The 27236-nt window shown below is 46.0% G+C and overlaps 2 protein-coding genes across 2 annotated transcripts; both read left to right on the plus strand.

Annotated features, from left to right (window-relative positions):
* Positions 1–5543: 5543 nt before the first annotated feature.
* On the plus strand, positions 5544–21444 carry Haus7 (HAUS augmin like complex subunit 7). The gene is made up of 10 exons (XM_055591857.1): positions 5544–5740; positions 6060–6175; positions 7732–7799; positions 10108–10169; positions 12705–12796; positions 13268–13426; positions 13552–13648; positions 14049–14255; positions 15225–15339; positions 21195–21444. Exons 1-10 carry the CDS (start codon positions 5627–5629, stop codon positions 21263–21265), a joined length of 1101 nt encoding a protein of 366 aa, XP_055447832.1. The 5' UTR covers positions 5544–5626; the 3' UTR covers positions 21266–21444.
* A 2562-nt stretch (positions 21445–24006) lies between these two features.
* Positions 24007–24717, plus strand: Trex2 (three prime repair exonuclease 2). Its single transcript, XM_055591776.1, has one exon. It carries the CDS (start codon positions 24007–24009, stop codon positions 24715–24717), a length of 711 nt encoding a protein of 236 aa, XP_055447751.1.
* Positions 24718–27236: the final 2519 nt, after the last annotated feature.

A 27236-nucleotide genomic window follows, 5' to 3' on the forward strand; every position in this document is an offset into this window, starting at 1 on the left:
TGACTTGGGCAGAAAGAGACATGAAGGAAAAGGAGCCCTTCAAAAATAAGGGGCTGGACAGTGCAAAGACCCTAAGTTGAGGGAGTTTGACTTCAGTTTAGAAACAGCAGGGATAGTAAAGTAGGTTGAGTGAGGGACTAAGACTAGGAAAGGACAGGAGGGTCTATTTGAGAAAGGGGTCAAAGGTGATCAGGAAACATTACCTTTGCCTTCAAAGAAAAAAGCCAGCATGGGTTTCTCATCAAAAGAATTGTACAATTCCACTTATAAACTTAGCCCTTGGTAGCCAGGTAAAACACAGAATTACAGGGGATCACGAAGACAGAGATGAGAGCAGGTATGAAGGTGACTGAGTTATCTAGGGGAGAAGTTGATCTTAGCTTGCCTTGGGTGAAATGAGCTCAGAAGCTGGATTGCAAGGGAGTTAGCAAACATCCAAGCTGCTGTCAGGAAAGTATCTGAAGCTCGGGAGAGATGTATTGATAGCTGCCGCTGCTCTGTCACTCTATACAGGGAGTTCTGGCATTTTCCCAGTGCATGGAGTCTCTCCCATGTACTCTCACTCCTGCCAGGATGTGAGGCAGAACAATGGCATGGTAGCTCATAATACACCAACCAGGGAACAGACTTATTCTTGAGCCTTTCACATCATATCTAGGCACAACTTATTTGTGTGTATGTGTGTGTGTGTGTAAGTACACAAACATACTGGGTCTGCATATACATGTGGGCAGGCCTTAGGGCAGCTGTTGTATGCCTTTCCCCCTTAAAGTTTTCAGAAGAGAAAAGTAAAACTTTCCATGCCCTCCTTCTGCTGCCAGCGACCCTTCCCTAGAGGAAACTCAGCTTATTTTAATGCCATTGAAACCTCAGAGGATCTGCTCCCAATTAAAGAAGCACTCTTGCAGATGCTTTTGTGAGCACTATAGACAGAAGACCATTCACATTCACACTTATGCCATCCTCTGGGTTGCCTTACCTGAGATGAGACTGGGAGATGGAGAAGGAGAGAACAGAACCCTTGTTGGGAAGGTAGCTGGAGAGAGAATGGAGGAAACGAGGCATTGACAGGAAGGGACCAACGACTTTTCTGGCTGGGATGTGGGTATCCCTGGGGAGGATGCCAGTGGAAAGGGGCCTGGAGAGGGCACAATGCAGCAAGGAGGACTTTGGGACCATTCTCCTTCCCAGCCTGAAGTTCCAGTTGACTCCTGCCAAAAACTCAGGCTCCAATTGATGCTCCATGAACGCTGTCTCACCCCATCAGGGGCCTCAGGCATAGGACAGAGGCTGGACAGAAACTGGACTTGACTGGCAGAAAAGAGGGAGTTATGGTGAGAATGTAAAGTCTAGCACCCCCTCCCCAGTGGCCCACTGAGTGGGCACGTTTGTGTTCCAGTACTGGCGCCCTCTTCTCTAGCTCCAGACACATGTGACTCAGCCCTGCTGGCCTTGCCAAGAAGTCTAGACCCAAGAGTCTCCCTGTGAAGGGGGTGAGCCTGCCGCTGGCTGCTGCCTTTTTCTCACCAGCCTTGGCCGAGCCCTGTGCATGTGCAGCTGTACACTTCATCCCTGTTTTGTGCATTCACATGTACAGCAACAAGGGGAGACTTGTTGCTTGAGTGCAACAATCCACACGGGGTTCAGACCCTGCCCTCAATTGGTAGGCCTGGAGAAAAAAGACACACAACCCTTGCTTCCCCCTTCTCATAGCTACTCCTACCATCAGCTCATGGGGGCTGAGTGTATTCTCCTGGGTGTACACATTGCCCTACAGGCTCTGTTTAGACCTGGGCAAATGCTGGTCCCAACCTAGAGACTGGGCTAGGATCCCACTGTAGTCCCAAATTGGGCTATCCTCAGTGTGAACTCAATGTTGGGGCCTCATTTCTTTCTCTGAAACAAGCACACACAATCAGGACTTTACTTGATGCTCCCCTCATCTCCTCCCTACCCTCATTCTCTTTGAGAGAGGGTCTCTCTATATAGCCCAGGCTTCTCTGTTCTGGAACTCATTCTGTAGGCAAGGCTGGCCTTGAACTCACAGAGATCTGCTTGCCTCTGCCTCATGAGTGTTAAGATTAAAGGCATGTGCCAGCACACTCAGCTTTGAGTCTAAATCTGGTGTCCATGGTCCTTCTTGGAGAGCTTTAGGGATGGAATATCTTGAAGGGGAGGTTGCCTTGGTCCCTTGAAGGCTCCTAGTGCTGAGCTAGCCTAACATGTCAGTCAGCACCGTTGTAGAGTAGCTCTGCCTTGGGAGGGCCTATCTCTACTATTCCCCAACAGAGGCAGCAGAAGCTAGCCTGTGTTTTTCTCACCCTTCAGTCTCTTCTATTAGTATTGTTCCACTGTGAGTCCCAGCTAAGGTCCCCACAGAAACCTGGGTCTAATACTCGAAGCAACATGAATGCTCCATCACATTTTCTTATCCTGATGTCTGCCTTGGTCAGCCCAATGCTCTGAGGCAAGGATGCATGCTCCAGGAGTCAAACTGTACAAGTGGAAGGGTCTCACATGCCTCCACAGTGTACCAGCTCATCCTGAGCACTGTAGGGCTAGTGCCTGTCAACTGTTCTCCTTTCCAACCTATGTGCCAAGCACTAACACGTGGCTTAGGCCCTGCTGCAACCCATTGTCAAGTTTTTCTCAGGATCATGGGCTGGCTCTTGCTTCCTATAAATCCCAGTTCTTTCCAAGGCCCTCCACCCTGCCCCTAACCCCCTGCAGGCCTCAGGGTCTTTTAGCCCCATCACAATGGGCTCTTGATGCCTCATCTCATGCCACCTCCCTTGTAGAACTCATATCTTCTAAGCAGAATTGCCTGTAGAGGTCTGGCCACTCCCCACCTCTCTATTGTAGGAACCCATCCCCATGTATCTACACATTTCCCCGGTGCACATGACTTCCAAGACATGCAACATCCCTCCTCTCCCTGCCAGCTAATGTTTAGACAGGACTTTTTTGGAGATATGCTTCCTCCTCGGGAGCCTGAATCTATGTTTCCAGAAAAGTCCATGACTGGACCTCCTTTTTCTTGTTACTGAGGGGTTCCATGACTCTCTACATTTCCACCTCAGTCTCCAAAGAAAGTACCACGGACTGAATTGGAAGATAGGCTGCCCCCTGCTGCTATGGCTTTGGTGCAGGAAGCTAGCCTCCATGGGCTTCTGTGAGAAGAACTTTGCCCCTCCAGGCCTCAACAATCCTTCAGGCCCCACCTAGAGCTGTAGACAAAGCTGCTGAGTTGGGGAAATACCTGCTCAGTGCTCTGGCTCCCTGGGACTGGGTGGAGAAGGAGAATTTTCTTCCAGAATACACAGGGGCTGGTTTCCTTTCCATTCCTCAGGAGCAGATTCTGGAGCAGAGGATATGGGAAGGGTGGAGGGAGGCAGCCACACTGCAGTGGTTTCTCCAGCCAAATTCCCCAGTCCTAGGAAAGATCCACAGAAAAAACCCACAAGAATTTGAATGTCTGAGCTAGGGTCATGATTGAAATGAAATTTTCTATAAAGAAAGGAAGAAAAAACAAAAACAGAAAAAGGGAGGAAAAAGTAAAAATCAACTTAACAAAAAAGAAAATGAATAACAAGTAACCAAAAGCTCTTTCCACCCCTGTGTTCCAGAAGGGTCTGAGACAGCATCTTTGTGGAGGGTAGAAAAGAACCATAATGTACTTTGTTATGAACTGGGTCTTCTTTCTCCAAGATTTTTTTCAGCTCAAATTGGCAGGATCCATGTCTTGTCCTCTGAAGATCTTGATATTCCAAGTTATTACTGAGGAATTAGGCCCTGGACCCTCAGCAGGTTTAGACTAGAGGCCCTTTCACTTGGTCCCACATCCCCGCCTACACTCTCCTTCCAGGACTCCACTAAGAGACCTCTCCAGACAGAGGACTTTAGTTGCCTGCTAGGAACAACTCCCCTCTCTACTTGTGTATGTGTGTGTGTATGTGTTATATCGAGGTCAAAGGTCAATCAATGTTGGGTGTCTTTTTCAATTGTTCTTTACATTATTTTTAAATATTTATTTTTATGTGCATGAGTCTTTATTTTCACTTATGTCTTATGCACCATATGCATACAGCACCCAAGGAGTTTGGAAAATGGCATTGGTTCTTCTGGAACAGGAGTTACAGATAGTTGTAAGCTTCCGTGTGGGTTCTGGGAACCAGACCTGGGTCCTCTGCAAGACTGGCAAGCATTCTTAATGGCTGAGACATCTTTCCAGCCCTTTACCTTGTTTTTGAAACAGGGTCTCGCAATGAAACGAAGCATATTAACTGAGTAGAACCATCTCAGCACTGGGTTTACAGGTATGCTCCTAAACCCAAATTAAAAACAAAGCAAAACAAAACAACAACCACGATTAAATCATCTCCCCAGACTCTATGCCTTTTTTGTTTGTTTGTTTGTTTGTTTGTTTTGATCAGGGTCTCAAGTGGCTCAAGTTGTCCTTAACGCACTATGAAGTTGAGGTTGGCCTCAAGTTTGTGATCCTTCTGTGTCCACCTACAAGTGCTGGGATTACAGGCATATGCCTCAAACCTGGCTTTTTCTTGCCTCTTTCCACAGTCCTCTTTAAGGAGATGGCAGTGCAACGCATAGAGGATGTACATACTGAGTGTGATAGATTGTTACTGGCTCTTGGCTCTTGCTGAGCAACAATCACCCTTTAGTTCCCCTTATCCAGTCAGCTGATTATTTCATGAATTGGGCAGGAATGAGGCACAGAACATTTATAAAAGTCAAAGTTAGGATGGTGATGTGGAACCCAGAATAATGGTAACAATGTTTACAGGCACTTTTAACCTGTCATCCTGTTTAGTAAACCAATGAGATATACTGCTCTCAAGGAAGCACAGAGAAGTGAGGTAACTGGTCCAAAGAAATGGATAACATTTTTCTGGACGTGGTGGTGCATGCCTCTCATCACAGTGCTTTGGAGGCTGAGGCAGGAGAATCACAAGTTTGGAGCCAGTCTAGGCTACAAAGCCAAACCCTGATTCAAAAGCCCCCCAAACAAAACAGACAACACAAACAAAAACAAAGTTACACAGCCAGTGAGTGGCAGAACCAGATTTTAATTAAGGAACCTTTCCCTCTGATTTCGTGTGCAAAGGAAAAAAAATAGAACTCTGGGCCAAGAGATGGATTGCTCAGGTCTTGGTTCTATCAAAGCTTGCTTTCATCTGTTAGGTCCCATCAGCTACTGTCAGAGAACCCAAACAAGGTAGGAGCGCCCCCTCCTGGATGAGCCTGACCTCTAGGAGTCCCTAGCTTCTGTCTTCTAAAGAAGCTACTACGGCTTGGTAAATCCTACTCGCCCCGCCTTTCCCACCCCCGCGCCTCCAGCACTGCCTTCAGCCCGCCTCTGTCCTGTTGTCTCCCAGCCCTCTTTGCTGCACTCTGTCTCCTGAGGCGCGCGCGGGCAGTCTCTGAGCTGCAGCCCAATGAGAAAGCTTGATGAGAAAGAGGGTGGGCTGTTGTGACTCCAGTTCCTATGGGTGGCTCCGCCCTGCCGCCCGCCAGCCGTTGTGCGTAAAGTCCGAAGAAACTGGCGAGCTGTAAACAGTGCGACTGCGCTACTTGAGTGGGGGTGTGGTTACATTTCAGAGCGCGAAACATGGCGGAGAAGGGTGCAGCCGCTGGTGTCGGCGGCTCTGGTGACAGTTACAGCGAAGCTCTGGGTGATGACCGCGTGGTCAAGACAGCTATGGAGGTGTTCGAGAAGCTGAAGGTGCTGTGAGCAGGAGGAGCCACTCCAGGAGGGTTTTGGGGGAACAGGCAGGGCCCTGCCTTAGAGCCTTCTGGAGCGTGGTGGACTTTGGATACACCATAGGGGTCCACAGCGATGGGTCCTAGCAGAGTCTTGGGGCGACGTGTAGACCATCTTTCTTAGCTCTTTGGGGTTCCTGGATCTCCGCTTATGCTGTTCCCATAGAACTTTGCAATATTGATTCTGTAAAGTGTGTGGAAGGGTCACGAAGGGGCACAAACTGATAGAAGTGCACTGCCACCCTACAGTAACAGTATTCCTTCTGACTTTTCTTGCTTAGGGTGTAAACTGCCCCTTCCTGGACGGTCTGTATATCACAGAACCAATGACAATTCTGGAACTGCTGTGTAAGCCCTCAAAGTACAGGTTGGACATACTGGAATGGATGTGTGTACGGTAATGTCCTTTGTTTTTTCCCTTTTCCTTTTCTATTGGGTGTCTTCTGGGGGAAGATGGGAATATGTCCTCTCAGAGGGTTCTATAACTGGGTCAGCTCCAGGAGAGGAGCTGGTTAGTTAACAAAGCCATGACCAAGATGGTGGGGTAGGTGGCCCTGGCAGTACAAGGTGAACTTTAATGAAAGCCCTTTCTGTACCAGGCCACCTGGGCTTTTGATTGTGTTGAGGGATTTCTTGTGGTTCATGTCACTGAGATGTGATTACTGTCAGCTTGGTGGGCACCTGATGATTAGGGAGGGATATTACACAGAAACCCAGTGACAGAAACTAGCCTCCTAGATTTTTTCCATTCTTCACCAGCTCAACTTTCAAAGAGCCAGCGTTTTTCTTAGTGCATCCAGAGGCAGTGTTTCTAGGCAGCCTGGGCTGGGTAGGCCTTTTCAACAGAATGGGAGGTGTTGGAGGACTTCTTCCTTGAAGTTGTCTGTGGAACCAGTTCTGTCCAGCTAGGAGCTCTCAAGGCCAGATGCTTACCAAGGAGCCTCACTGTTATCCTTATCTGTGTGTCTCCCTCAAGGCCAGGGCTTCACAGCTAAGTGACTGGAGCCTCTTTCACAGTAGGAACTTTCAAGTATCTTAATTCCTTGCAGAGCTCAGCAAGGAATTTTCTGTGAAGGGCTGGACACTGCTCCAACTCAGTCTTGCCAAGGTGGCTCAAAAGCAGCATAGGCAGCATGTGCAGGAATGGATGGGATGACATAACAGTAAACCTTTAAAAGCCAAACCTGTGAGCCTATGTGTGCAATCACCCCTCCTTTTAAACTGTGTATTGAATTGGGTTTTTGAAAAATGTAAACTAAAGCAGGACTCAGTGGCACACAATTTTAATCCCAACATGAAGGGGTTAGAGGCAGGTTGATTTCTGTGAATTCCAGTACAGCCTGGTCTACAGAGTGAGTTTCAGTACAGCCAAGGATACATAGGGAGGACCCAGTCTCAAAAAAGAAGAAAGAAAGAAAGAAAGTGTAAAATGGTAGTGATAGAGACAACCACTGCTCCTTCACTGGCCTCCCTTTTTGTATTGATCATTGTCTAGAAATGTGCTCGGCTCCAGAAATATCCAAGGAAAAGCCATTTTCTGGCCCCAGCCAGCTTTTACTCCAGGATTCCTTGGAAGGCCTTATAATCAAGGCTGGCCATGCTGAGAAAGTGAGTGGAAGTGATGACTTGTATGCTAGGGCTGAATGGGAAGTGAGTGCCCCAGTAGGTGCACAGTCAGGCCACATTGTCAACCTCCGAACTCTTTCAGATGGCTACACTTTTCCTTTCTTGTACACCATCACTTTTTTTTTGTGGGGGAGAACTTTGAGTGTTTCATTAAAAAAGGGAAATTTTTCTCAAGTATTTTCTTATAATAATTGATGGTAAGCGTCATTTTAAAGTGTCTGTTCACTGGCATTTAACATATGCACCAAGTAATTCTGTGTTTAGAGCATAGGTATGGAAGAGTGGTAAGGAGTTAGGCACATGACTGACTTTGCTATTTTCCTTCAGGGTCTGTCCCTCCTTGAAAGAGAAGTTCAGCTCTTTAAAAGGAACGGCAGTGGATTTGAAGATACTGGGTAGGTCTCTATGAGAGTGTGGCATTTGCTGGTAAATTCTGGGCAATTCTGAGCTTGATCACAGTGTCTCACTGAGTTGTGAAATACCCATTAACTAATCTTTTACTCAGTATGGTGTATACTCTGTAGATATCATTTGTGCCTTCTAGAATCAGGGCCTTTACTGACAGTGTATAGAAGGCTTTTCACAGGACCAAATAGTACATTGGTCCACCACATCACTGATAGGTAGAGAGCATGGTTCCTTCTGATGTCATTAGAGGTCTGTGTGTGTGCATACTAGTTTATATGGGTGCATATTCTGTCCACGTGGTATTGCTAAAAGCCCCCTGATTGTTCTTTTTTTGTGGTTTGCTTTGTAACCATGTTAGTTTGATGGGTTTCTTTTTTATTTATTTATTTATTTTTTGGTAGAAACTTTCCTTAATCTGGTGTGAATGATAGATAAAAATGACCAAAAATGCCATGTGTGTAAGTGGCTAGGTTTTCCTTCCTTGTAAGACATTGATAAAAATTTGGAAGGCTAAGTTTTTAATCAGTCTGTGTGTATTCTGACCACTGCAGGGTGAATGGGCTGGATTTGGGCCCTGAATTGTGCACCAATTGACATTGCCAAATTAGTTATCTATAGAGAGTTGTCCTCTTGGGTGTAGTAGGTTGTTGGTCTTAGAACAACCAGGCCTCTGTCCCATCATCCTTGTGCTTCCTGCTGTCACGATTCCCCTCAGAGGCTTGGAAATAGTACCCCAGTTCTCATGGGAAAACCCTGGCCTGCAGGCTGTCCTCCTCTATCCACAGTTTGGAGTTCACTGGACCCAGCCTCATTTCCCTCTTTGAAAAAAAAAAGGCTTTTGCCTTGTTCACCTCCTCAGAATGTGTTGATTCTGTCTGAGTGAAAGTAGGAGACATGAGGACAGGGATTAGTTATTTTCACTGACATGTGAGTCAGTGTTTGAACTGTGCGACCCTCATGGAACTTATCTGTTAGATGATGGGAAGCACAGCTGATGAAGAATAAGCCTGTAAACTTCTTGGTGGTAGGGTGCTCAGAAGGGCTGTAAGCTGCTAAGTTAAGGGAAAAGTGATACTTAGGGAGACATGGAAGAAGAGTGATCGTATAGACCGAAGATGGCAAGAAGGGAGGAACTGAGTTAGGCTGAGAATAGTGTCCATGCCAAGGTAATAGAAAATGCAGAGACTGACATGGGCTATGCTTGGCAGCTTGGAGGAAGAGTAAGGAACAAAGATGACTGGGATAAAGGGGATAATGAGGTATGGGAAATCAGGAGGGGTTAGGGATAGGTCCTGCCAGGCCATTGAGATTTCTTTCAAGGATGGCTTTGCCCTCTATTGGCTTCATCAAGTTTTCTAAGGATATTGTAGTGAAAATAGGAAGACACAGGTAGTAGCACAGCTCTTGCAGTGACTGAAACACAATAACTGGGGAACGGGTAGAAGGGTGTACGCTACTGAATTTGTTGACAGGAGGAAGACAGGATCAGAAGGGTTTAAGGGGTATGTTTGAAGCAGGATGGCTTGGAGGAATAGTGACAACTAAAGAGTTATTCCCTGGGCCACAGAGTTTTCACATAGATGCTCTGCCGCTTTTTCCAATGACTCGTTTACAGCATGTCCTACACAGGTTTGCACCTGCTCTACCCTAGCTGAGGCATAGCCTGGCCTGTAAAGGGATGAAGGTACTGCCCTAACACTGGTGCTGGTCTGAAACTTTCTGGCCTTTGTTTATATACTAGATGGCCATGTGTTGGATACTCTGGAAGATGTGGCTAGGTGTTCACTGCTCCTTGAGGGGCCTCAGATTCCTTATCTCTAAAATATAGCCTATGCTCACCTTCAAAATGGCATGGCAGAAGAATGGGCCATGAAAGACATTTGGGATATGGACAAATGTGAGCCATGGGTCCTTTTGCTTTAACCTCATGAAGTCTCTAAAAAGGTGGCATATGGTACATGCTGGAGGCCCTCTGATTTGTGATGGCTTCTCGGGCAACTGGACATGTGTGTCTTATGTAGATACTCCTCACTCACTTCCAGGTCTCAAAACAAATCTAGAAAGAGGGGCTGACTGTAGCCCTCATATTAAGAGGACTGTGACTAGAGGACCCACATGAAACCTAAGCTGGAATCATGATCACTTGTTTCCTGTCCATTTGGCATTTTGTCCCCCCCCCCCCAATGTCATGTGGGAAAAACCTTGGTACCCTATGTGCTCTAAATTCTGGAATGTCTTGTATCTTCCTCTGTTTGGGTAGTTGTCTGTAGTGATAAGTTCTTTGTATTCTAACAGAGATGGTGAAGCTAGGCCATGAGCTGATGTTGTGTGCACCCAATGACCAGGATCTTCTGATGGTAAGAAAGGGCCCTCTTCTGTCCCTACAGAGGATGCACATGCTTTTTGTCCTGGGCTGATGAGAGGATGGGAGATGCTTCTGGCTCCAGAGCCTGCATGCCTGACAAGGCTGCTTCTTTAGGCATCCCCAGGGTAAGCATTGCCAGTGATCTTTCAAGGAGACAAACAGAATGGAGATGGCTGCATGGAGATAGAAATACGGGCAGATATCTGGCTTGTGCTGACCAATAGGATGCAGGGAATTTATCCTGTCCTCACTTGGCGAATCATACTTGGCTAGTATCATGGCAGGTACATTATAGTCCAGTGATTGTCACACGCATCCTGCGTAGACAGTATTTTTTTTTTTTAGCTCCATTTCCTAGCAGGTGACAGAAACTTATGTGGGCTATTGAGTCTTTCCAGTGAGGGCTTAGGAGCAGCAGGAACAAAGAATTCCCATCTTCTTCCTGCCACTGGCCCCATATTAGCATCCTTCACTGTGGGGACACTTGTTACTTCAGTAAGCCAACACTGATAAGTATAACTTTCTCTCCCAAGTGTGTAGACAGTGGGCTATGCTTCTATTGTTCTGTTTTCCATTTGGAAGCTGTACATTGTTCTTTGCTGATACTTTACCTTCTTTTTGTCCACAATTGCTCATTAAAGCAATTTTCTAATGGCTGCTCAAAACTTCATTTGCCTTTCTGTAATCCCTGTATTGGCATCTGATGAGCATCTTTTCTCATGAAAGTTGAGGTCTTCATGTGTCAGGCGATTTTGGATTTGTCATGTATATATTGGCTGTTATTTGGATCTTGTTAAATTTCATGGAAAGTGGAGATCCACATGTTCTAGCAGGCTCTAGGCTTGCTTTAGTTTATGCAGCCACGTCCATCCCTCCCTTCTGGCCTGAACTTCCATTGTCAGCTCATATTCTTTCCAGCCATCCTCCATGCGCCACCCAGCGGTCAATCCAAGACCCAGGCCTGGCTTCACGCCTGGCTTAGTAATCAGTCAGCTGTGCAGTCAGGGCTGGCTGATCCAGACTTTCCAAAACTGATTTGTAGAGTCGTTTTCTCCATCTCTTTCCTCTCTGCCATATCTCTAATGCTTTCAGTTCCCCAGAGCTCTCCCTTTCTATCCTCTAGCATGATAGATTCTGTAGCAAGAGGGCAGAGAAGAAAAGCTAACAAGAGGGCCATGGAAAGATGCTTTTTATCACTGATCACAAGAGCAGTGAAAATTAGGGCTGCAATGGTATGTTCCACTCATACCATGATGTCTAGAGTTAGAAGGAAAATAACAAAGGCTGACAAGGATGGGGAGACCCTCATACATTCTATTAGGGACACAAAACGGTGCAGCTACTGTGGAAGACAGGTAACATACACATACCAGAATTCACTGTGAATATTCATAAACATATACTCATAGTGGTTCAGAACTAGAAATACCCCAGTGCCCACCAACTGGTGAGGTAATTTTCATAAAAGAAGACATTATTGCTACATGTAACAACATAGATAGTCTCTGAAGATGTTATGCTAAGTTAAAAGCAGTCAGATAATAAAAGATAGTTTAAGGTCATGGTCACATATTGCAAGGTTCTTTGTGTGTAGACTGTTTGAAGAGGTGAATACACAAAGAAAGAGGTGGCAGTTGGGTAACTTTGGAACTGTGGGTCTTGGAACTGTGCTACCCCTAAGTCTAGTCCTCACCAGGGGCCGCTTGGCTCTTTCCCTTCAGCATCTGCATTCACCACCAGCTTTCAGTGTTTGTTTTTCTTGAAGAACAGTGTGTGCCGGGGATAGGCATTTCTTGGTGCCTTATTTGCACAGGAATTTGTGGAGCAGTCATGGCCTCTAAGGTAGTGTCTGCTCCCAGGGATATTCAACTTTCTAGAAGAAGGTAAGCCTTGGACTCTACACTGGGCAACTTCCTACATCACTTGGGCAGATGGGCAGGCAGGAGTCCTGGTCAGCCCTGCATGAGTTGCTGCACAGAAGCCTGCTGCCTTCCTGATGGAAAGTCTAGGTCCCTGCTAGAGAACAGGCCATTTCCAGGCCTCATGCTATGCCTATTGGCCTCTGCTATTCTTGGACAGGAGGGATTGAATGAGGATGCCAGATGTTTACTTGGAAGTATCCCTGAGGAATAGGCCACCATCAGATCCCTGTGAGTTCTATTCTGCTTTAGTAGACCCTCCTGCATGCCACCCACCCACTGAATAAGCTTTCTCCTCTGGCTATGTGATGAATTTACACCGTAATATGTTTTGACAACATTTTGCATTTGCAGTGTGCTTCCAGGTATCATTGCAACCTGAAATGTGGCCTCAGAGGGAAAGGAACACTTTGTGGCAGAAGTCTGAGGATGCTATTGCTGAGCCAGTTCAAGAGGCTACCAGCAGGGGTTAGGGACAGGGAAGAGGAACTATCTGGCTAGGTCCCTTGCCACTGGCCAAGGAAAGGGCAGTGTAGAATTGGGCACCTGGAACAGCTAGTTAGGTCTGGCTGGCTCTAGTGGCAAATGTGTGTGGCTTTCCTTGCCAGGGCCGTGAGTGTCCCCAGAAGCAGCTGCAGTTCCTGGACCAGTTCCTAGATATGATGCAGAGCCTGGCCACTGGATGTTCCAGTAGTTCTAGGTAAAGGTGTTAGTGCCATAGGCGGCTGCCCCTGAGAGCTGCTCTTGGTCTTAACCATGGAAATGGTAGGGAGGTGAGGGAGTGTGTCTTCCCTCTTTCCCACTCTGGTAACAGTAGCCACATGTTCATCCAGAGTTACAGAACTGATAAATTGAAACAGCTCTTCCTAGTCACTGTCTTGGGGGTTATGCTGGCTGCTCAGAGGCCAGGCAGTGGCTCAGAAATGGGTAGCTATATTTTTAGGATGTTGGGTTATAGCCTGAAATCCCTTCACTGCAGGCCTTTGGGAGCTAACCTAGGTGTATAGGAGGAGGATTAGCACCTGGCTGTCTGCAGACAAGAAGGCATCAAAGAGACCATAGCAAGTAGAGGCTGGGAGGGATGTAGGCAGTAGAGTTGCACATCCTTGGGATTTCTGGGCCAGTGCTTCTGCTGGTAATTGTCTACTCAGGGCTTGTCTTGACTTTGCAGCCTGGAGAAATACTTTGAAGACACCACAGAGAAGAATAAGGCCTTGCTGGGGGAGCTCTTCTCCAGCCACAACCTGTGGGCAATCGTGAAGCCTGAGAGTGACCCATGGCTCTTGGACATGCAATCCTCTCTCAACAGGCAATGTAATGGCCGGCCAAAGTAGGTATCCAGGAGTGCTCTAGACCCCATACTACCCCATCTTGCCTCTGTCCAGTAAGACAGACCTTACACAGTGGCCTACTGCCTACAGCTGACAGTGTTTCTCCTTTTTTCCCCCCTTGCAGGGATGGACGCTCTGCCCAGTCAGAGGGAGAGAAGGTGGCAGATCTGGCCAGGCAGCTGCAAGAGAGTGCTACCAAGCTTCAGACACTCCAAGACCAGGTGAAGGGCACCAGTTCTGGGGATTGTGGGACTTGGGGAACAGGTTTTGTCTAGTTCTAGGGCAAATGCTGTCTCCCTCAGCATGGTATGCTGTGAGGCTTCAGTGAGATGCAACAGGAGTGTGGAGGTAGGTACTGAGAGTATGAGCATGAAAGGAAAGAATGTACTTCAGATGGCAGTTGTGCACTAGGCTAGTTATTTGGCTATGAAGACTGAGGCCTGTGCAAACATTTCCCTCAGAATTGCGGCCCCATTCATAGCCTCCCCATCTTCTCCTTTATGGAGACTTTCTTCCTGTCAAGCTATGCTATGCATGTCATATCAACCTATGCTAGGTTATGTAGGCTGTTAACAGCCTAGGCAGGGCAGCCTCAAGTGACTGTTACCCTTGGTTTTGCAGTACTTTGCACGGCATCATGCAGGGACTGATACCAGTACCATACACCAGAAGCTCCGTCTGGTCATCTCTGACTTCTACCAGCTTGTTTTGGTCTTCCTGCAAGTCTATGATGATGAGCTGGGCACTATCCAGTGCCCACTACCCAGCCTGCACCCAAGTGGCACTATCATACAAGCTGTTTATCAGATTCTTGCTTCCTGTAGTCAGGTAAGACACTTCCCCATCTCTTTGCTGCCTAGCACCTTAAGAACACATGCCCACCAGGCTTGGGCTCAGGACCTTAGTAACCCCTGATGTCCAGTGTAGGGGCTTGAGAGGACTTGGCCTGGGGTCCTCAACCAATCACATGGTTAATACTCTAGGTCTAAGACCTCCGTCAAGTGAGGACAGACATTCCTGATACCTTGCAGAGGTGATGAGAGCAGATGTGAACATTGTCTCTAAGAGATACCCCTAAGGAGGTTTCCATTTTTTACCCTTCTTACCCCTACGGAGGCTCATGTATTGCTTGTATTGGGTTCTGTTTGACCCAGTATGCTGTTCTGGTCTCAACTTCTATGCTGGTGTTGGTTCACTATGTTTTCATAAGCTCAGACATGCCAAGCTACCTCTGTTCTGGTGTGTGACTGAGTGCTAGGCCAGCTAGACAAACAGGTGGCAGGCAGTTGGGTATGTGGCTAAGCCATTCACTAAACATGGCTCACTGGGGTCTTCCATATTTCAGGTTCTCAAAGGACAGGCTCAACATCTGGACTAATTCTCATCACTGTAGCTACAATGTGTGCAACGCTGACTTTGGCTCATAGTGCCGTGGTGTTGATTTTAGGTTATGGCAAGGAAACCCGAGACTCCCCCCTAGAGGGAAGCTTTTATCACAAACACACTTTTTTGGTAGGCTATTTCTTTTCCCACCTGCTATTTGCTTTGCTCAGGGAGCACAATGTGCAGTGCTAACTTGTTAGTAAGAACTGAGGGCTGCCAGAGTAACACAATAGTGTGGAGTCCCCACTGAACCAGGAAGAAGGACACTTAGGTTTGAGAAGGCAGCTCTTCAGCTGTCTCTTTCTGTTGGCTGAATTTTGGGGCTTCAGTGTAAGCTTGGATGGAAAGCAACAGATGGCATCTCTAGATCAGACAAGCTTCACTGAGGCCTGCATGTCTTCTCCACCTTGGCAGTTGTTGAGAGTAGCCATGGAGATTGAACGCGCCTCTGCTGAAGCTATGGAAGTAGTGAGGAGGCAGCAAGAAGAGCCCAGCTGTTGCTCCAGCAACAACTCTGGGATAAGCCTAGGTAAGTGATTGGAGCTGAGGGGCAGCTGTTCTTGTCTATTTAGCCCACATCTGTTCATGACAGGGCCTCTTCTTTTTCCTTAGGAGACTGGCCACATAGTTTTTTGTTGTTGTTGTTGTTGTTGTTGTTGTTTAATGTTTCATTTCTTTCCCTGGGGGGAAAAATGCTTCCAGCATTCTTGGTAGGACATTGGGATAACTCAGAATACACAGAAGTCCTTGGATGCTTAATGTAGCATGCATATCTCTCCTCATAATGAAGCATATCTTTTCATAGCTTGTATGTGTGGTTATTTGTTGTGCAATTTGCATGTAGTCAAATGTAGCCATAATTTCTTTATGGATAGACTCTTTTGTATTTATTGTAAATAGCAGTCTACTATAACACATTATCTTCTAAGACTTTATAGCGTTCTCTTCTGTGGTTAGGTTAGTAATCTTTCCAGAGTTGATTTGTGTATAGTATGAGTTGGGAGTCCAGTTTCATTTTATACTGTGTGGGTACACATCTATCCCAGTAATGCTTAATGGAAACACACTCTTTTCCCTAATTGTCTATAAATCTACCACCCATGTTAGTTGTTAAATATTAGTACTACATGCATGAGTCTCAGAGTTCTCTATTCTAGTCTGTTTCTCTTTTTTTCTGTCTTTGCACCACAGAGATCAGAAAACAAATGGCAAAATAAACTCATGAGGTAAAAGGTGTTTTTCCATTTCCCCTCTCCCTTCACTGGATATTAAATCTGGGCTTCGTATATGCTGTACAAGTGAGATGCACCCAAACCTTATTTTTTAAAATATTTTTTAATTGATTTTATGTAAATGAATGCTCTGTCTTCACATACACCTACATGTCAGAAGAAGGGATCAGATCTCAATTGAAATGGTTATGAGCCACAATGTAGTTCCTGGGAATTGAACTCAGGACCTCTGGAAGAGCAGCCAAGTGCTCTTAACTGCTAAGCCATCTCTCCAAGCCAAGCCCCACTCTCTAACAGTGAACAATCTAGTTTTTTAAAGGATATTTATATACTTGCCAACCATCATAGTTAAGTCCAGAATATTTTAAATAGTTATTTATTTTTATTTTATTTATATGAGTATTTTGCCTGCGTATATGTCTGTGTACAATGTGGATGCAGTGCCCACTGAGGCCCTCGGATCCCCTGGAACTGGAGTTCCAGACAATTATGAGCTGTTATGTGGGTGCTGTGAATCAACCTTGGTCCTCTGGAAGAGCAACAAGTGCTCTTAACCTCTGAGCCATCTATCCAGCCCCTAGAACATTTTTATTATCCCCCAAAGAAGTTCTGTACCAGAAGCCAGGTGTGGTAGTGCATGCCTTTAATTCCAGTACTTAGGAGGCAGAGGCAGGTGGGTGTCTGGTAGTTTAAGGCTATCTTGATCTACATAGAGAGTTTCAGGACAGCAGGGCTACCTAGTTAGAGTCTGTCTCAAAAAAAAGAAAAAAGAAAGTAAAAAAAAAAAAAAGAAAAAAAAGGGAAGGAAGGAAAGAAAGAAAGAAAGAAAGAGAAAAAGGTTTGTAGTCTCTCTTCCGTTTCTCCTCAAACCCCAGCCCTCGACAAACACATGTCTTTCTCTATAGCTTTGTCTTTTCTGAACACTTCCCTTATAATAGAGTTGAATAGTGTGTGACCTCTTGCCTGTCCTTTCTAATGGAGTACAATGGTTTCAAGGTTCATCTATGTGCTACATTTCTTTTTATGGCTGTTATGGCTGTGATGAACAAGTAAAATAGTTTTATTTATTCATTTATTGGGAGACATATGGTTATTCCGTCATTTTAGCTTTCATGAATAATGCTGCTAAGTTGTGTGTGTGTGTGTGTGTGTGTGTGTGTGTGTGTGTATGTATGGATGTGTTTTTTATTCCCTTGGGTCTAAAGCAGAATTGCCAGGTCATGTAAACTTTTCTTAAAATTTATTTTCTCACCACTTGCCTTTAGGCTTATAGATAACAAGCTAAAGCACTTTAGTGTTATGTTAATTTCAATAGTACACAAAAGTTGTGCTTTGCTAGAACTTCTTTTTCCTTTTAATTTGGTATTTTTAAAATTTATATTGCAATAGCATGTATTATATATACCCATCAACATGGGATTATAATTATTGCTTCATGCAATTGCACTTAATATTATATAGATGAAAATTATAAACAAAAATACATTTATGTTAGTTGTCATATTTATCTGTCTTCTTTTATTGGTGTTTTGTTTAAGACAAGGTCTCACTCTGTAGCCTTGGATGGCCTGAAATTCATTATACTATTGAGGTTGCCCTCAAACATTCAGCAGTCCTCCTACCTCTGCCTCTTAACTGTTAGAATTACAGATAGGAATCACCAGACCTGGCTTTCAAGTTCTCTATTGATGCAGGCTATCACTATCTAGTGTTCATTCATGCTTTGTAGGGAAAGTCCACTAGTGACAAATTCCCTCAGTTTGATTGATCTGAGAATGCCTTCCTTATTTTATCCTTCATTAAAAAATTCAGTGTAAGCTGGGCAGTGGTTGCACACTTCTTTAATCCCAGCACTCGGGAGGCACGTGGATCTCTGAGTTTGAAGCCAGCCTGGTCTATAGAGTAAGTTCTAGGACTGCCAAAGCTACACAGAGAAACACTGTCTTAAAAACTAACCAACCCACCAACCAACCAACCAACCAACCAACCAGAAAAGCAAATAAATAAGTAGATTAATTAATTTAATGGTTTTGTTAATTCTCTGAGAATATTATACATGCATTTTGATCATACTCAATCCTCTCTCTTCTTTGTAATGTCTTCCAGATTCATCCTTACTCTTCTCTTAACTTAATGTCCTCTTTAAAAAAAATCCCACCAAGGCTAATTTGTGCTGTCCATATATATGTTCTTTTGGGTGTGGGGCCATTCACTGGAGGAAACATTTCCCTTAATAGGGGAAACATTCTTTTCTTTTTCTTTTTCTCTCATACTGTTCATCCTAATAGTAGTCTCCCATCCCTCCACTCTTCCTAACCCCTCCCTACTTCCCCTCTACCCCAGATCCACTGCTCCTCTGTTTTCCTTTAGAAAAAGAATAGGCCTCCCAGGAATATCAACCAAATATGGCCTAACAAGATGCAGTAAGACTAGGCATGAACCCTCATATCATGGGGACACATTCTTAAAGAAAATTGACTATCCTTATACTAACATCCATCAGCTATCACTAGATCCTTCCCTAAGGATGCAGGCTTATGAGCTGTTCCAGGTTCATGCTAGGATGTTGACAGGCTTGATTTTGGGTAAACAATCACAGCTGCTGTGAGACATAAGTGCAACATCCCTGTCATGTTCAGAAGACACTGGTTTGCTTTATTCCTCTCTTACCATAGCTCTTACAGTCTTTTTCACCTCTTCTTTCTTGATGTTCCCTGTTGGTGGTGTAAGATACATTTCCCATTTCTGAGTTAGTACTTCACAACACTTTGACTAGTTGCGAGTTTTTAACTACCACCCACTACCCCAAAATCTTTTCAGAGGCATCTAAGTTCCTCCTTCATTTTTGAAGGATCATTTTACTCTTTGCTCTTGGATGGCCGTTCTTCCATACTTTGACTTTATCGTCCCACTGTCATTTGGCCTTCATAGCTTCTGATATGAAATCAATTTATATTCTTATTGATGGCCTTTGTATGTAACAGGTCTCTTCACTTTTCTTTTTTCTGCTGGTTCTAACTTTTCCCAGTTTGGTTATGTGTCTTGGTGTAAACTCCTATAAGTTTAACACTTGTAAGTTTACCTGTTTTGGAGGTCTCTGGATTTTCTGGATTCCCATCATTCACCAACAGCTAAACAGTTGACAACTGTTCCTTTTCTTCCACTTCTTTTTGCCTCAGAGTCTCAGATTAAACCAGGAGGAGGACTCAGAGCCTTCTTCAGATTCTCCTGGGCACTTTCTCAGTGTTGGGCCTTTTATGTCCTTTTTAGGCCCTCTGGACTGTGCACTCCCCAGCCTTTATTCCCCAGCCTTTCCTTCCAAGCTTTTGGATTAATGTATTATTTCCCATGACTGTTTCAGTGAACAGCCGGTAAAGCGCTTGACTATAACTGTTTTCAATAATTTTTTTTCTCAAGTAGTGGCCTTATATCACAGTCATTGTGCCATCTCCTTTTGGGACTTCCCCTACCTCCCCAAATTTGGATATATAAATACTTAGGTACTCATATGTTAGGTAAGCATTTTGCTACTGAACACATCCACAGCCTTCTCTCTCCCCCTCTTTATCTTTTTTTTCTCTTTTTGTTACTTTTTTTGTTTTGAGACAGGGTCTCATTAAGTTGCTCAGGCTGGCCTCACATTTGTGATACTTCTCCCTCATCCTCTCCAGTAGCTGAGATTACATACTATAGGCCTGCACAATCAGGCCCTGCTTGGGATTCTCTCTGGCTGCTGGCCTTTTTTATGTGTTCTCTCCTGGCATATACCTGCTACGTGTACCCTGAACACTTGGGAGTGTCTTCTTACTTATTGAGCTGCAAGAGGATCCTCCATCTTAAAATTTATTATAGCATTTACTTTAATCATCACCACTGTCACTGTGGCTCTCGGTGCAGTCCCTATAATGATTATTAATAAATTGTTCATAATCTATGCTATCATTACTGCAATAATGATCATTAACAGCCTTAACAGTGTGCCTGCTCACTGGTGACTAGGACATACTTGCACTGGTAGTAAGCTTGTTGGTATGAACTGAGCACCCCCACCCTGTTCTTTGGTTCTCAATAGCCTCAGTGTTGTGGAGATGGTGAGTAGAACAGGGCTGGGCTCCTGACTCAGCTCTTATCATTGTGAATGCCTGATTTGCTCTGAGAGAAATTCTTGGCCACTAGACACGCCCAAAGAAAAGGACGAGTGTCAAATTGACTCTAAAAGCCATTTGAACCTTCCACTGCCCATTTTCTACCTGACCTATTATGGACCTTGCCCTCTATGAGAAACTGTCTTCTGCTTACCTGGGTGAAGTCTGTTTCTGCATCATTTCTTTCTCTCTCACTGTTCCAGATACTGTAGCTGAGCCCTGTTGGTGACATGTCCCAAAGTATCAAGTAAGATGCTCATGTATAAGGCTTTGGTATCTCCTGGCCTTTAGAATTGTGTGAATGAGTGCTACTGTAATGACAACAACATATTTCGAGGACAAAGTGACCATGCCACAGCTGAGAATTGGAGCAATCACAAATGTCAAGAGAGACATTAACTGGTGTGGAAGGGAGACAGCCATTGGGAGCAAATTCTCAGACCTTCAGAATAGCCAAGTGACAGAACAGCTCAAGGGAATAGTGGGGGGCAGATGCTCTGATAGTAGAACTAACCAACTAACCACTGGAGTCTGAAGGCCTAGCAGCTGCTCTTGAAAAGAAGTATATGTGGAGAATGCATAGGTGGCCTGTGGAGAAAGCAATGGCAGTGAATAAGCAAATCAGCTGGTGATGTGAAGCCTGCCCCCTTACCTCTGAGGGGCCATATGATAAATACTGACTTTACTGTTTCTTCCTGAAGCCAAATCAACTTGTCAAACATAATTGCTTTCCATGGCACTTTTCAAGACCCCTCCACAGGAAAGGGGCAAACCTGAACAGCATGAGGGGAATACCTTCTGTCCAGGCTCCATATCCCAACTCTAGGGCAGGTCAGGGACAGTGTGCAGAGAACCAGTATGGTGAAGAGAGAAGACCTGGATGCTAGTAGGAGGTTTTTCCTGGCATAAAGGCAAGAAGGAGTCTTGTATGGACTGCCAGCTCCTGCCTCTTTCAAGCATACAAGCCCTGAATTCACTTTGCTGTTCATGTTTCTTTTTCTTTACAGCTGCCAGGATTGATGAAGTAACACAGAAGTACAAGAGCGTCACTAACAGACTGCATAGAGGCACAAGATAATGTGGGAGTATGAAGCCCTCACTGGAGCTGTCAGGGGTGGCGGGGGCAGTTCCAGTCTTGTTCATGGCCTGCATGGTGCCTGCAGTTTGAAGGGGAGGAGGAAGAGGGAGGTAGAGAAAACAGGCAGAGATGGATAGAACAGAAGAGGTGGAAATAAAATAAGCCTGATGCTCTGAGAAGTTGTCTTTGGACTATTGTTTGTTTCTGCACATTGCATTCTTCCCCTCTAGCCTAGAATACTCAGCTTCCCTTCCTGTCCTCATCCCTGCTATTCTACATTAGCCTGGTGGCAAATCTTCTAGTACCCCACTGGGCTTTGGCCTCTCCTCTCTGTTGCTTCTATTCCTTCCTGATACTGTCTGGCTAGTTTAAACATGCCCGGCTCTGGAGGTCTCCACTGCAAACTGACATGACCCATCTTCCTGACCATGTGCCTTCACCTTCTGTCCTGCTTACAGGGTCCTGCAGAGATCCCCTGCCATGTCCTTGGGAGCCAGCGTGTCTCGTCTTTCTTCTCTAGGATGCTAGTACCCACTGGGGAAATCTCACCATGACTAGTTGTGCAGGAACTGCTCTCTGGGATTCCCACAGTAACCCACTACCATTCTGAGTAGTGTGCCTGTCGCAGCCACCTCCCTCCCTTGAAGCACCGGAACATACAGGATTTGGTGAGGCCTATTATCACACCTGTGGCTGCCTGCCCCACCCTGCTCCTGTAACTGCACCTTTGCTTCTCCAGGCTCCCTGGGTACTTTTGGACATCTGAGTGCCAGCTCCCTCATACTCAGACAGTGCTAGAAAAGGAATTAGCAGGCAGGTCCTTGTTCTCTACTGTCCCACTGAACCAACTGCTCTAAGGACAAGCTCAGGAGTGGCTGCAGTGGGAAGATGCAGCATCAACCACATCATGAGGAGGCCAGGCCTGCGGTGTTGGATACCTAGCTCTGGAATGAGATTTTCAAAAGCCCTGGATGACCTTCTAGCTTTCTAGCCACTGTCACATCTTGATGGTGCCCCTCAGATGAGTCATGAGAGACCTTAGAGCAGTAGTTTTCAACCTATGGGTCATTACCCCTATGGGGGTTGCAAATCAGATATCCTGCATATCATATATTTACATTATAACTCATAATGGTAGCAAAATCACAGGTATGAAGTATCAGTGAAAATAATTTCATGTCTGAGAGTCACTACAACATGAGGAACTGTATTAAATGGTTGCGGCATTAGGAATGTTGAGAACCATTGTTTTAGAGGTCTCCCAGTCACCTCTTTCCATTTCTGAAATTGAAAGAATTGGTTCAGCCATGCCCATAGGGCTGTGTGGGTCAGGTCTTACTGCCTCATTGCCTCCCTTTCCTCCCTGCCTTCCCCACAACTCTACTAAATAAATGCTTGGGACACATTGGGTGTCAGACCCCTGAGTGTCAAACCCTTGGTTGGTGCCATACCCCTAGAGCAGAGATCATCATCTCCACTTGCTGCTGCAATATGGGGCCATGGAAATGTCCCAAAACCACTCCTCTTCCCTGAAGCAAGACCAAGGCCCTGTCCTCAGCCTATCTTCCTATTCACAGTCTAAACATGACACAAGCCTACGCCCTTGTCACTCCTGAGGTCATGGCAACCTCATGAAGGGAAGCAAGGTCCCCAGTGATGGAGGGAGCCAAGGCCTGGAAAAGAAGACCTGTGTGTAAACATAGAGCTAAACATCACACCTGGTTCGTCCAGGTCTGACAACCACAATCCAGGTCCTTTGAAATTTGGAGGTAGAGCTTGGCAGAAGCCACAGCCTTCCTCCACACCCTGACTTCCTCCTGCCTGTGAGGACATGTTCCTCTGGCCCATGACGGTGGTGCTCATCACTCATTGGAAGCATGCGTGCAGCCAGAGCCTGCTTCCCAGTCTGTAAATATGGGGCGTGTGTCCTGGTGGCTATAAGCTCATGAGGGGGTGGCAAGCAACCGGCTGCACAGGTCCTGTGGCCTCAGGCCTCCTGGTTGCCCAACTGGCTGCTGGGGGCGGGCTGTTTCCTCTGATTAAAGGCTGCCTGAAGCAGCCTGTGAATAGACAGGTGCCCAGCAGCCTAGGAGGCCAGGCGAATCCTGCCCCAGGTAAGCCAGTACGGTGGGCATGGGTGGACAGTGCCATGAGCCTGGCAGGGCAGATAGAAGCCAGCTTGAGGCAGCACTTGTTTTGCAGTGAAAATCTTGGGGAGACTAGAGTCCTCATGCCAGATTGCTCTGGTGCCTGCTACCCAATGGTAGAAAGCAGAACATAATGCCTGAGGCTCCCAGCCAAAGTGTCTTCACCAAGGAGCTAGGCCTAGGCACCATTTGTAGACCATACCTGCCCCCTCCTTGATGGGGAAAGTAGCTAGATCTGGACTTGGGCTAAAGTCTAGGCACTTTATTTCGTGTCTGGTTAGTTAGGTGACAGAACTAAGAGTGGCTGGAGAGAGACCCAGAGAAAGGAGGAAGGATGGACGGTAGTAACAGATCCTGGTCACTTGAACCTAGCCCCATGGAGTTCCTTTCAAAGTGTCCCTGGATGTGAGTCTTAGAAACTATTCCTAGCCCTAAAGGCCTCTTGAGGTGGGGTGGAGCAGCAGGAAGTAAGGCTCTGAGTGATAGAGCTTTGGCATGAGAAGGCTGTAGGCAGCAGGGCCTTTGCTTTTATTTTTTAAATCCTCTGGCTTATGCCACTTGTTCCGGCAGCTTTAGGCCTGTGAGAATATCAGCATGTCTGAGCCACCCCGGGCTGAGACCTTTATATTCCTGGACCTGGAAGCCACTGGACTCCCAAACATGGATCCTGAGATTGCAGAGATATCTCTTTTTGCTGTCCACCGTTCTTCCCTGGAGAACCCACAGCGGGATGATTCTGGTGCCCTGGTGCTGCCCCGTGTTCTGGATAAGCTCACACTGTGCATGTGCCCAGAACGCCCCTTTACTGCCAAGGCCAGTGAGATTACTGGTTTGAGCAGTGAAAGCCTGATGCACTGCCGGAAGGCTGCTTTCAATGGCGCTGTGGTGAGGACACTACAGGGCTTCCTGAGCCGCCAGCAGGGCCCCATCTGCCTTGTGGCCCACAATGGCTTTGATTACGACTTCCCACTGCTGTGCACAGAGCTACAACGTTTGGGTGCCCATCTGCCCAGAGACACTGTCTGCCTGGACACACTGCCTGCATTGCGTGGCTTAGACCGTGCTCACAGCCATGGCACCAGGGCTCAAGGCCACAAGAGCTACAGCCTGGCCAATCTCTTCCACCGCTACTTCCAGGCTGAGCCCAGTGCTGCCCATTCAGCAGAGGGTGATGTACACACGCTGCTTCTGATCTTCCTGCACCGTGCTGCTGAGCTGCTTGCCTGGGCAGATGAGCAGGCCTGCAGCTGGGATCACATTGAGCCCATGTACGTGCCACCTGATGGTCCAAGCCTTGAAGCCTGAATGTCAGCATCATCAATTCATCTAGGCTCTGAGCTATGTTCTTGCTCTCTGCAGCACTGTCCTGGCCTTCCTCAGCCCTGGTGTACCTAGCCATAGGATCCTAGAGCCTTCTCTGTGCTCTACCTCCAGTTGGGCAACTTCTGGTCAGCCTGTGGGCTCCTACAAATTGTTCCTTCCATCTTTCATCCCATTTCTCAATAAATGCCACCAACTATTTACCAACTGATTTACTGGCCAGACTTCTCTCTGCCCACATCCAGAACTATCCCACCAAGGCACAGATGGACTGACTCTGTGGTGAGCTCTGTGAGTATGTAGAGGTGAAGATATCAGCAAGCAGGATTCTGCAAGGGGCTTATGATAGGTTGGGATGCTTAACCCCTGGACATTTCTCTGGTATATCTCATGGTTCCATTGAGTGTTGGCCCTCTCTGCTAGGCCCTTGGGATAAGCTGGCTGAATCCTCCAAGGAGGAAAATGAGAGGGATAACTGAACCTACAATGCTAGTTTATGCCTTGTTCAAAGCCCAGCTCCAGCCCCTATCCTCGTCCACCTCTGTTCATGCTCTGCAAAGTAGCACCAGTGAATTGATAAAGAACAAGGGAAAGACAGTCATCTCTAGTGATCTGTGATTATGCCATATGGATGCCATGGGAGGGACCACCCAGGCAGACTAGGGTGCCAAGCTGATCTGAGGCATTACAGGAGAGATGGAGTGGCACATATGGTGCCACTCAGAATAAGAACTCATCCCAGGTCTCAGATCCTTCATACAATGATTTGGGCAGGTAACTTCTTATCAGCTACCTCAGCTGGACTTCAAGTTTTTGGGTGACCTGCCTGTGTAGCCCTACCCTGAGGCACTCCTGTTTTGTGGGAAGTCAGACCAGGTGAGAGCTGTGTCACCAAATGCTGGGGCAGGTAAGAAGGGGTGGGGTGGCCACACCCCAGAGTGACTCCTATGAGCAAAGCCTCCAGCTTTGAGCCAGCCTGGCCCGTTTGGGGCCCCCTAAGTAGGTCAAAATGACTAGAGAGGCTTCAGTATGTATGGTGGCAGGATGATGAGACCAGAGTACTGGTGATGGTTACATTAGAATAGTCTCGTGGCCTGGCTGAGACCGAGGGACAATGGAGGTCACATAGGGTTGTGTCTAGAAGAGAGGCAAAATATGATTTGTGTGTTTGTTGTATTTCTTAGGCCTGATCCCTTTACCTTCTGGTCAGGCTCAGGTAGGCAGTCTATTCCAAAAAGTGGTGCCCTTAGAATGCTTTCCCTGCTACTAAAAGAAAGGCTCAACTCTAGGATTAGCTAGCTGCTCTATTTGTGCCTTAGGTCACCTCCATAGTGGTCTTGTTTTGTGCTTTTCCCCTCCTTAAGGCTGAGGTTTCTGCCTCAGCCATTCAATTACCCTTGGCCTCACAGTAGTCTGGTCTTAGATGTTATTCCCAAGTCTTTCCTGCTCACTCACACTAATCAGGTTTAGCGTTAAGTTTCTTTCCATGTGGTACAGACAAGCTGAGACCTGCCGCAAAAACAGTGATGAATTGATGCCAACTTGCTTTCCAGGAAAGTAAATGCACATGTGTGTGTTTGTGTGTGTGTTTCCCATCCATGATCAACACTATTCAGCTCACAATTTCCCTTCTCTTAATGAGAAAGTAAAACATTAGAGATGTATCTTAAAATGTCACATGTTCACACTACCCACTGTGATTTAATCTGCAAGTACTAACATGCTCCCCATTATTTTCTCAAGCCAGGGCAGTCAACAAAGCAGACATAAATTGAGCACTGCTGTGTCCTGGCCCATTGACCTCTGTGGGATAGTTCTCTCACTGTGGCCAATAGGAAAGGACAGAGTGTGCACAAAGCCTTACAGGAATAGATTTGTGGCACCACACTACAGCATTGATTTCCACTGTGGTCTGCTAGATGAGTAGCAATATACAGTAACAGTAAAATATGGTCAGTGATAGATTTAGGTACCTCCTTTAATTTTTTTAATATACCTTGTTTACTTTTTCATTTATATTATTTATTTGCTTTTGGTTTTTTGAGAAATGGTCTTATATATCCTAGACTGGTCTTATCTTCCTTTTGTAGCCAAGGCTAACCTTGGACTCCTTATCCTCAAGCCTCTACCTCCTAAGTTCTGGGATGATAAGCTGATGTTGCCATGTCCAGCTTGTTTACATAACTTAATTTCTAATAGATGCTAACATTTAACAATTACCTCTCAAAATTTCCAATCATTTAACATCTATCTGAATGACTCAACAATAACAACAAAAGACTGACCATTACATACTTTGCTGCAGATGACACTGTAGGCAGTGTCAATGGAAACCATCTGGGCAAATGCCTGAAAGGGCTAACTGAGCAACTATCACGAGATGCAAGGTTTCACCTATATATGTGTATCCCCAAGAGAATTTCAGAGGTCACCCTCCACCTTATCTATCTATCTATCTATCTATCTATCTATCTATCTATCTATCTATCTATCTATCTATCTAT

Source organism: Psammomys obesus, unplaced genomic scaffold, assembly GCF_907164565.1.
Source record: "Psammomys obesus unplaced genomic scaffold, mPsaObe1.curated_primary_1811, whole genome shotgun sequence".
NCBI lineage: Eukaryota > Metazoa > Chordata > Mammalia > Rodentia > Muridae > Psammomys > Psammomys obesus.

Bases quoted from the DNA above. Each gene is read 5' to 3' on its own strand.
- Haus7 (XM_055591857.1), top strand. From the start codon at position 5,627: ATGGCGGAGAAGGGTGCAGCCGCTGGTGTCGGCGGCTCTGGTGACAGT. The intron at 5,741-6,059 runs GTGCTGTGAGCA...TTTCTTGCTTAG, and splicing joins AGGTGTTCGAGAAGCTGAAG to GGTGTAAACTGCCCCTTCCT. The intron at 6,176-7,731 runs GTAATGTCCTTT...ATTTTCCTTCAG, and splicing joins CTGGAATGGATGTGTGTACG to GGTCTGTCCCTCCTTGAAAG.
- Trex2 (XM_055591776.1), top strand. From the start codon at position 24,007: ATGTCTGAGCCACCCCGGGCTGAGACCTTTATATTCCTGGACCTGGAA.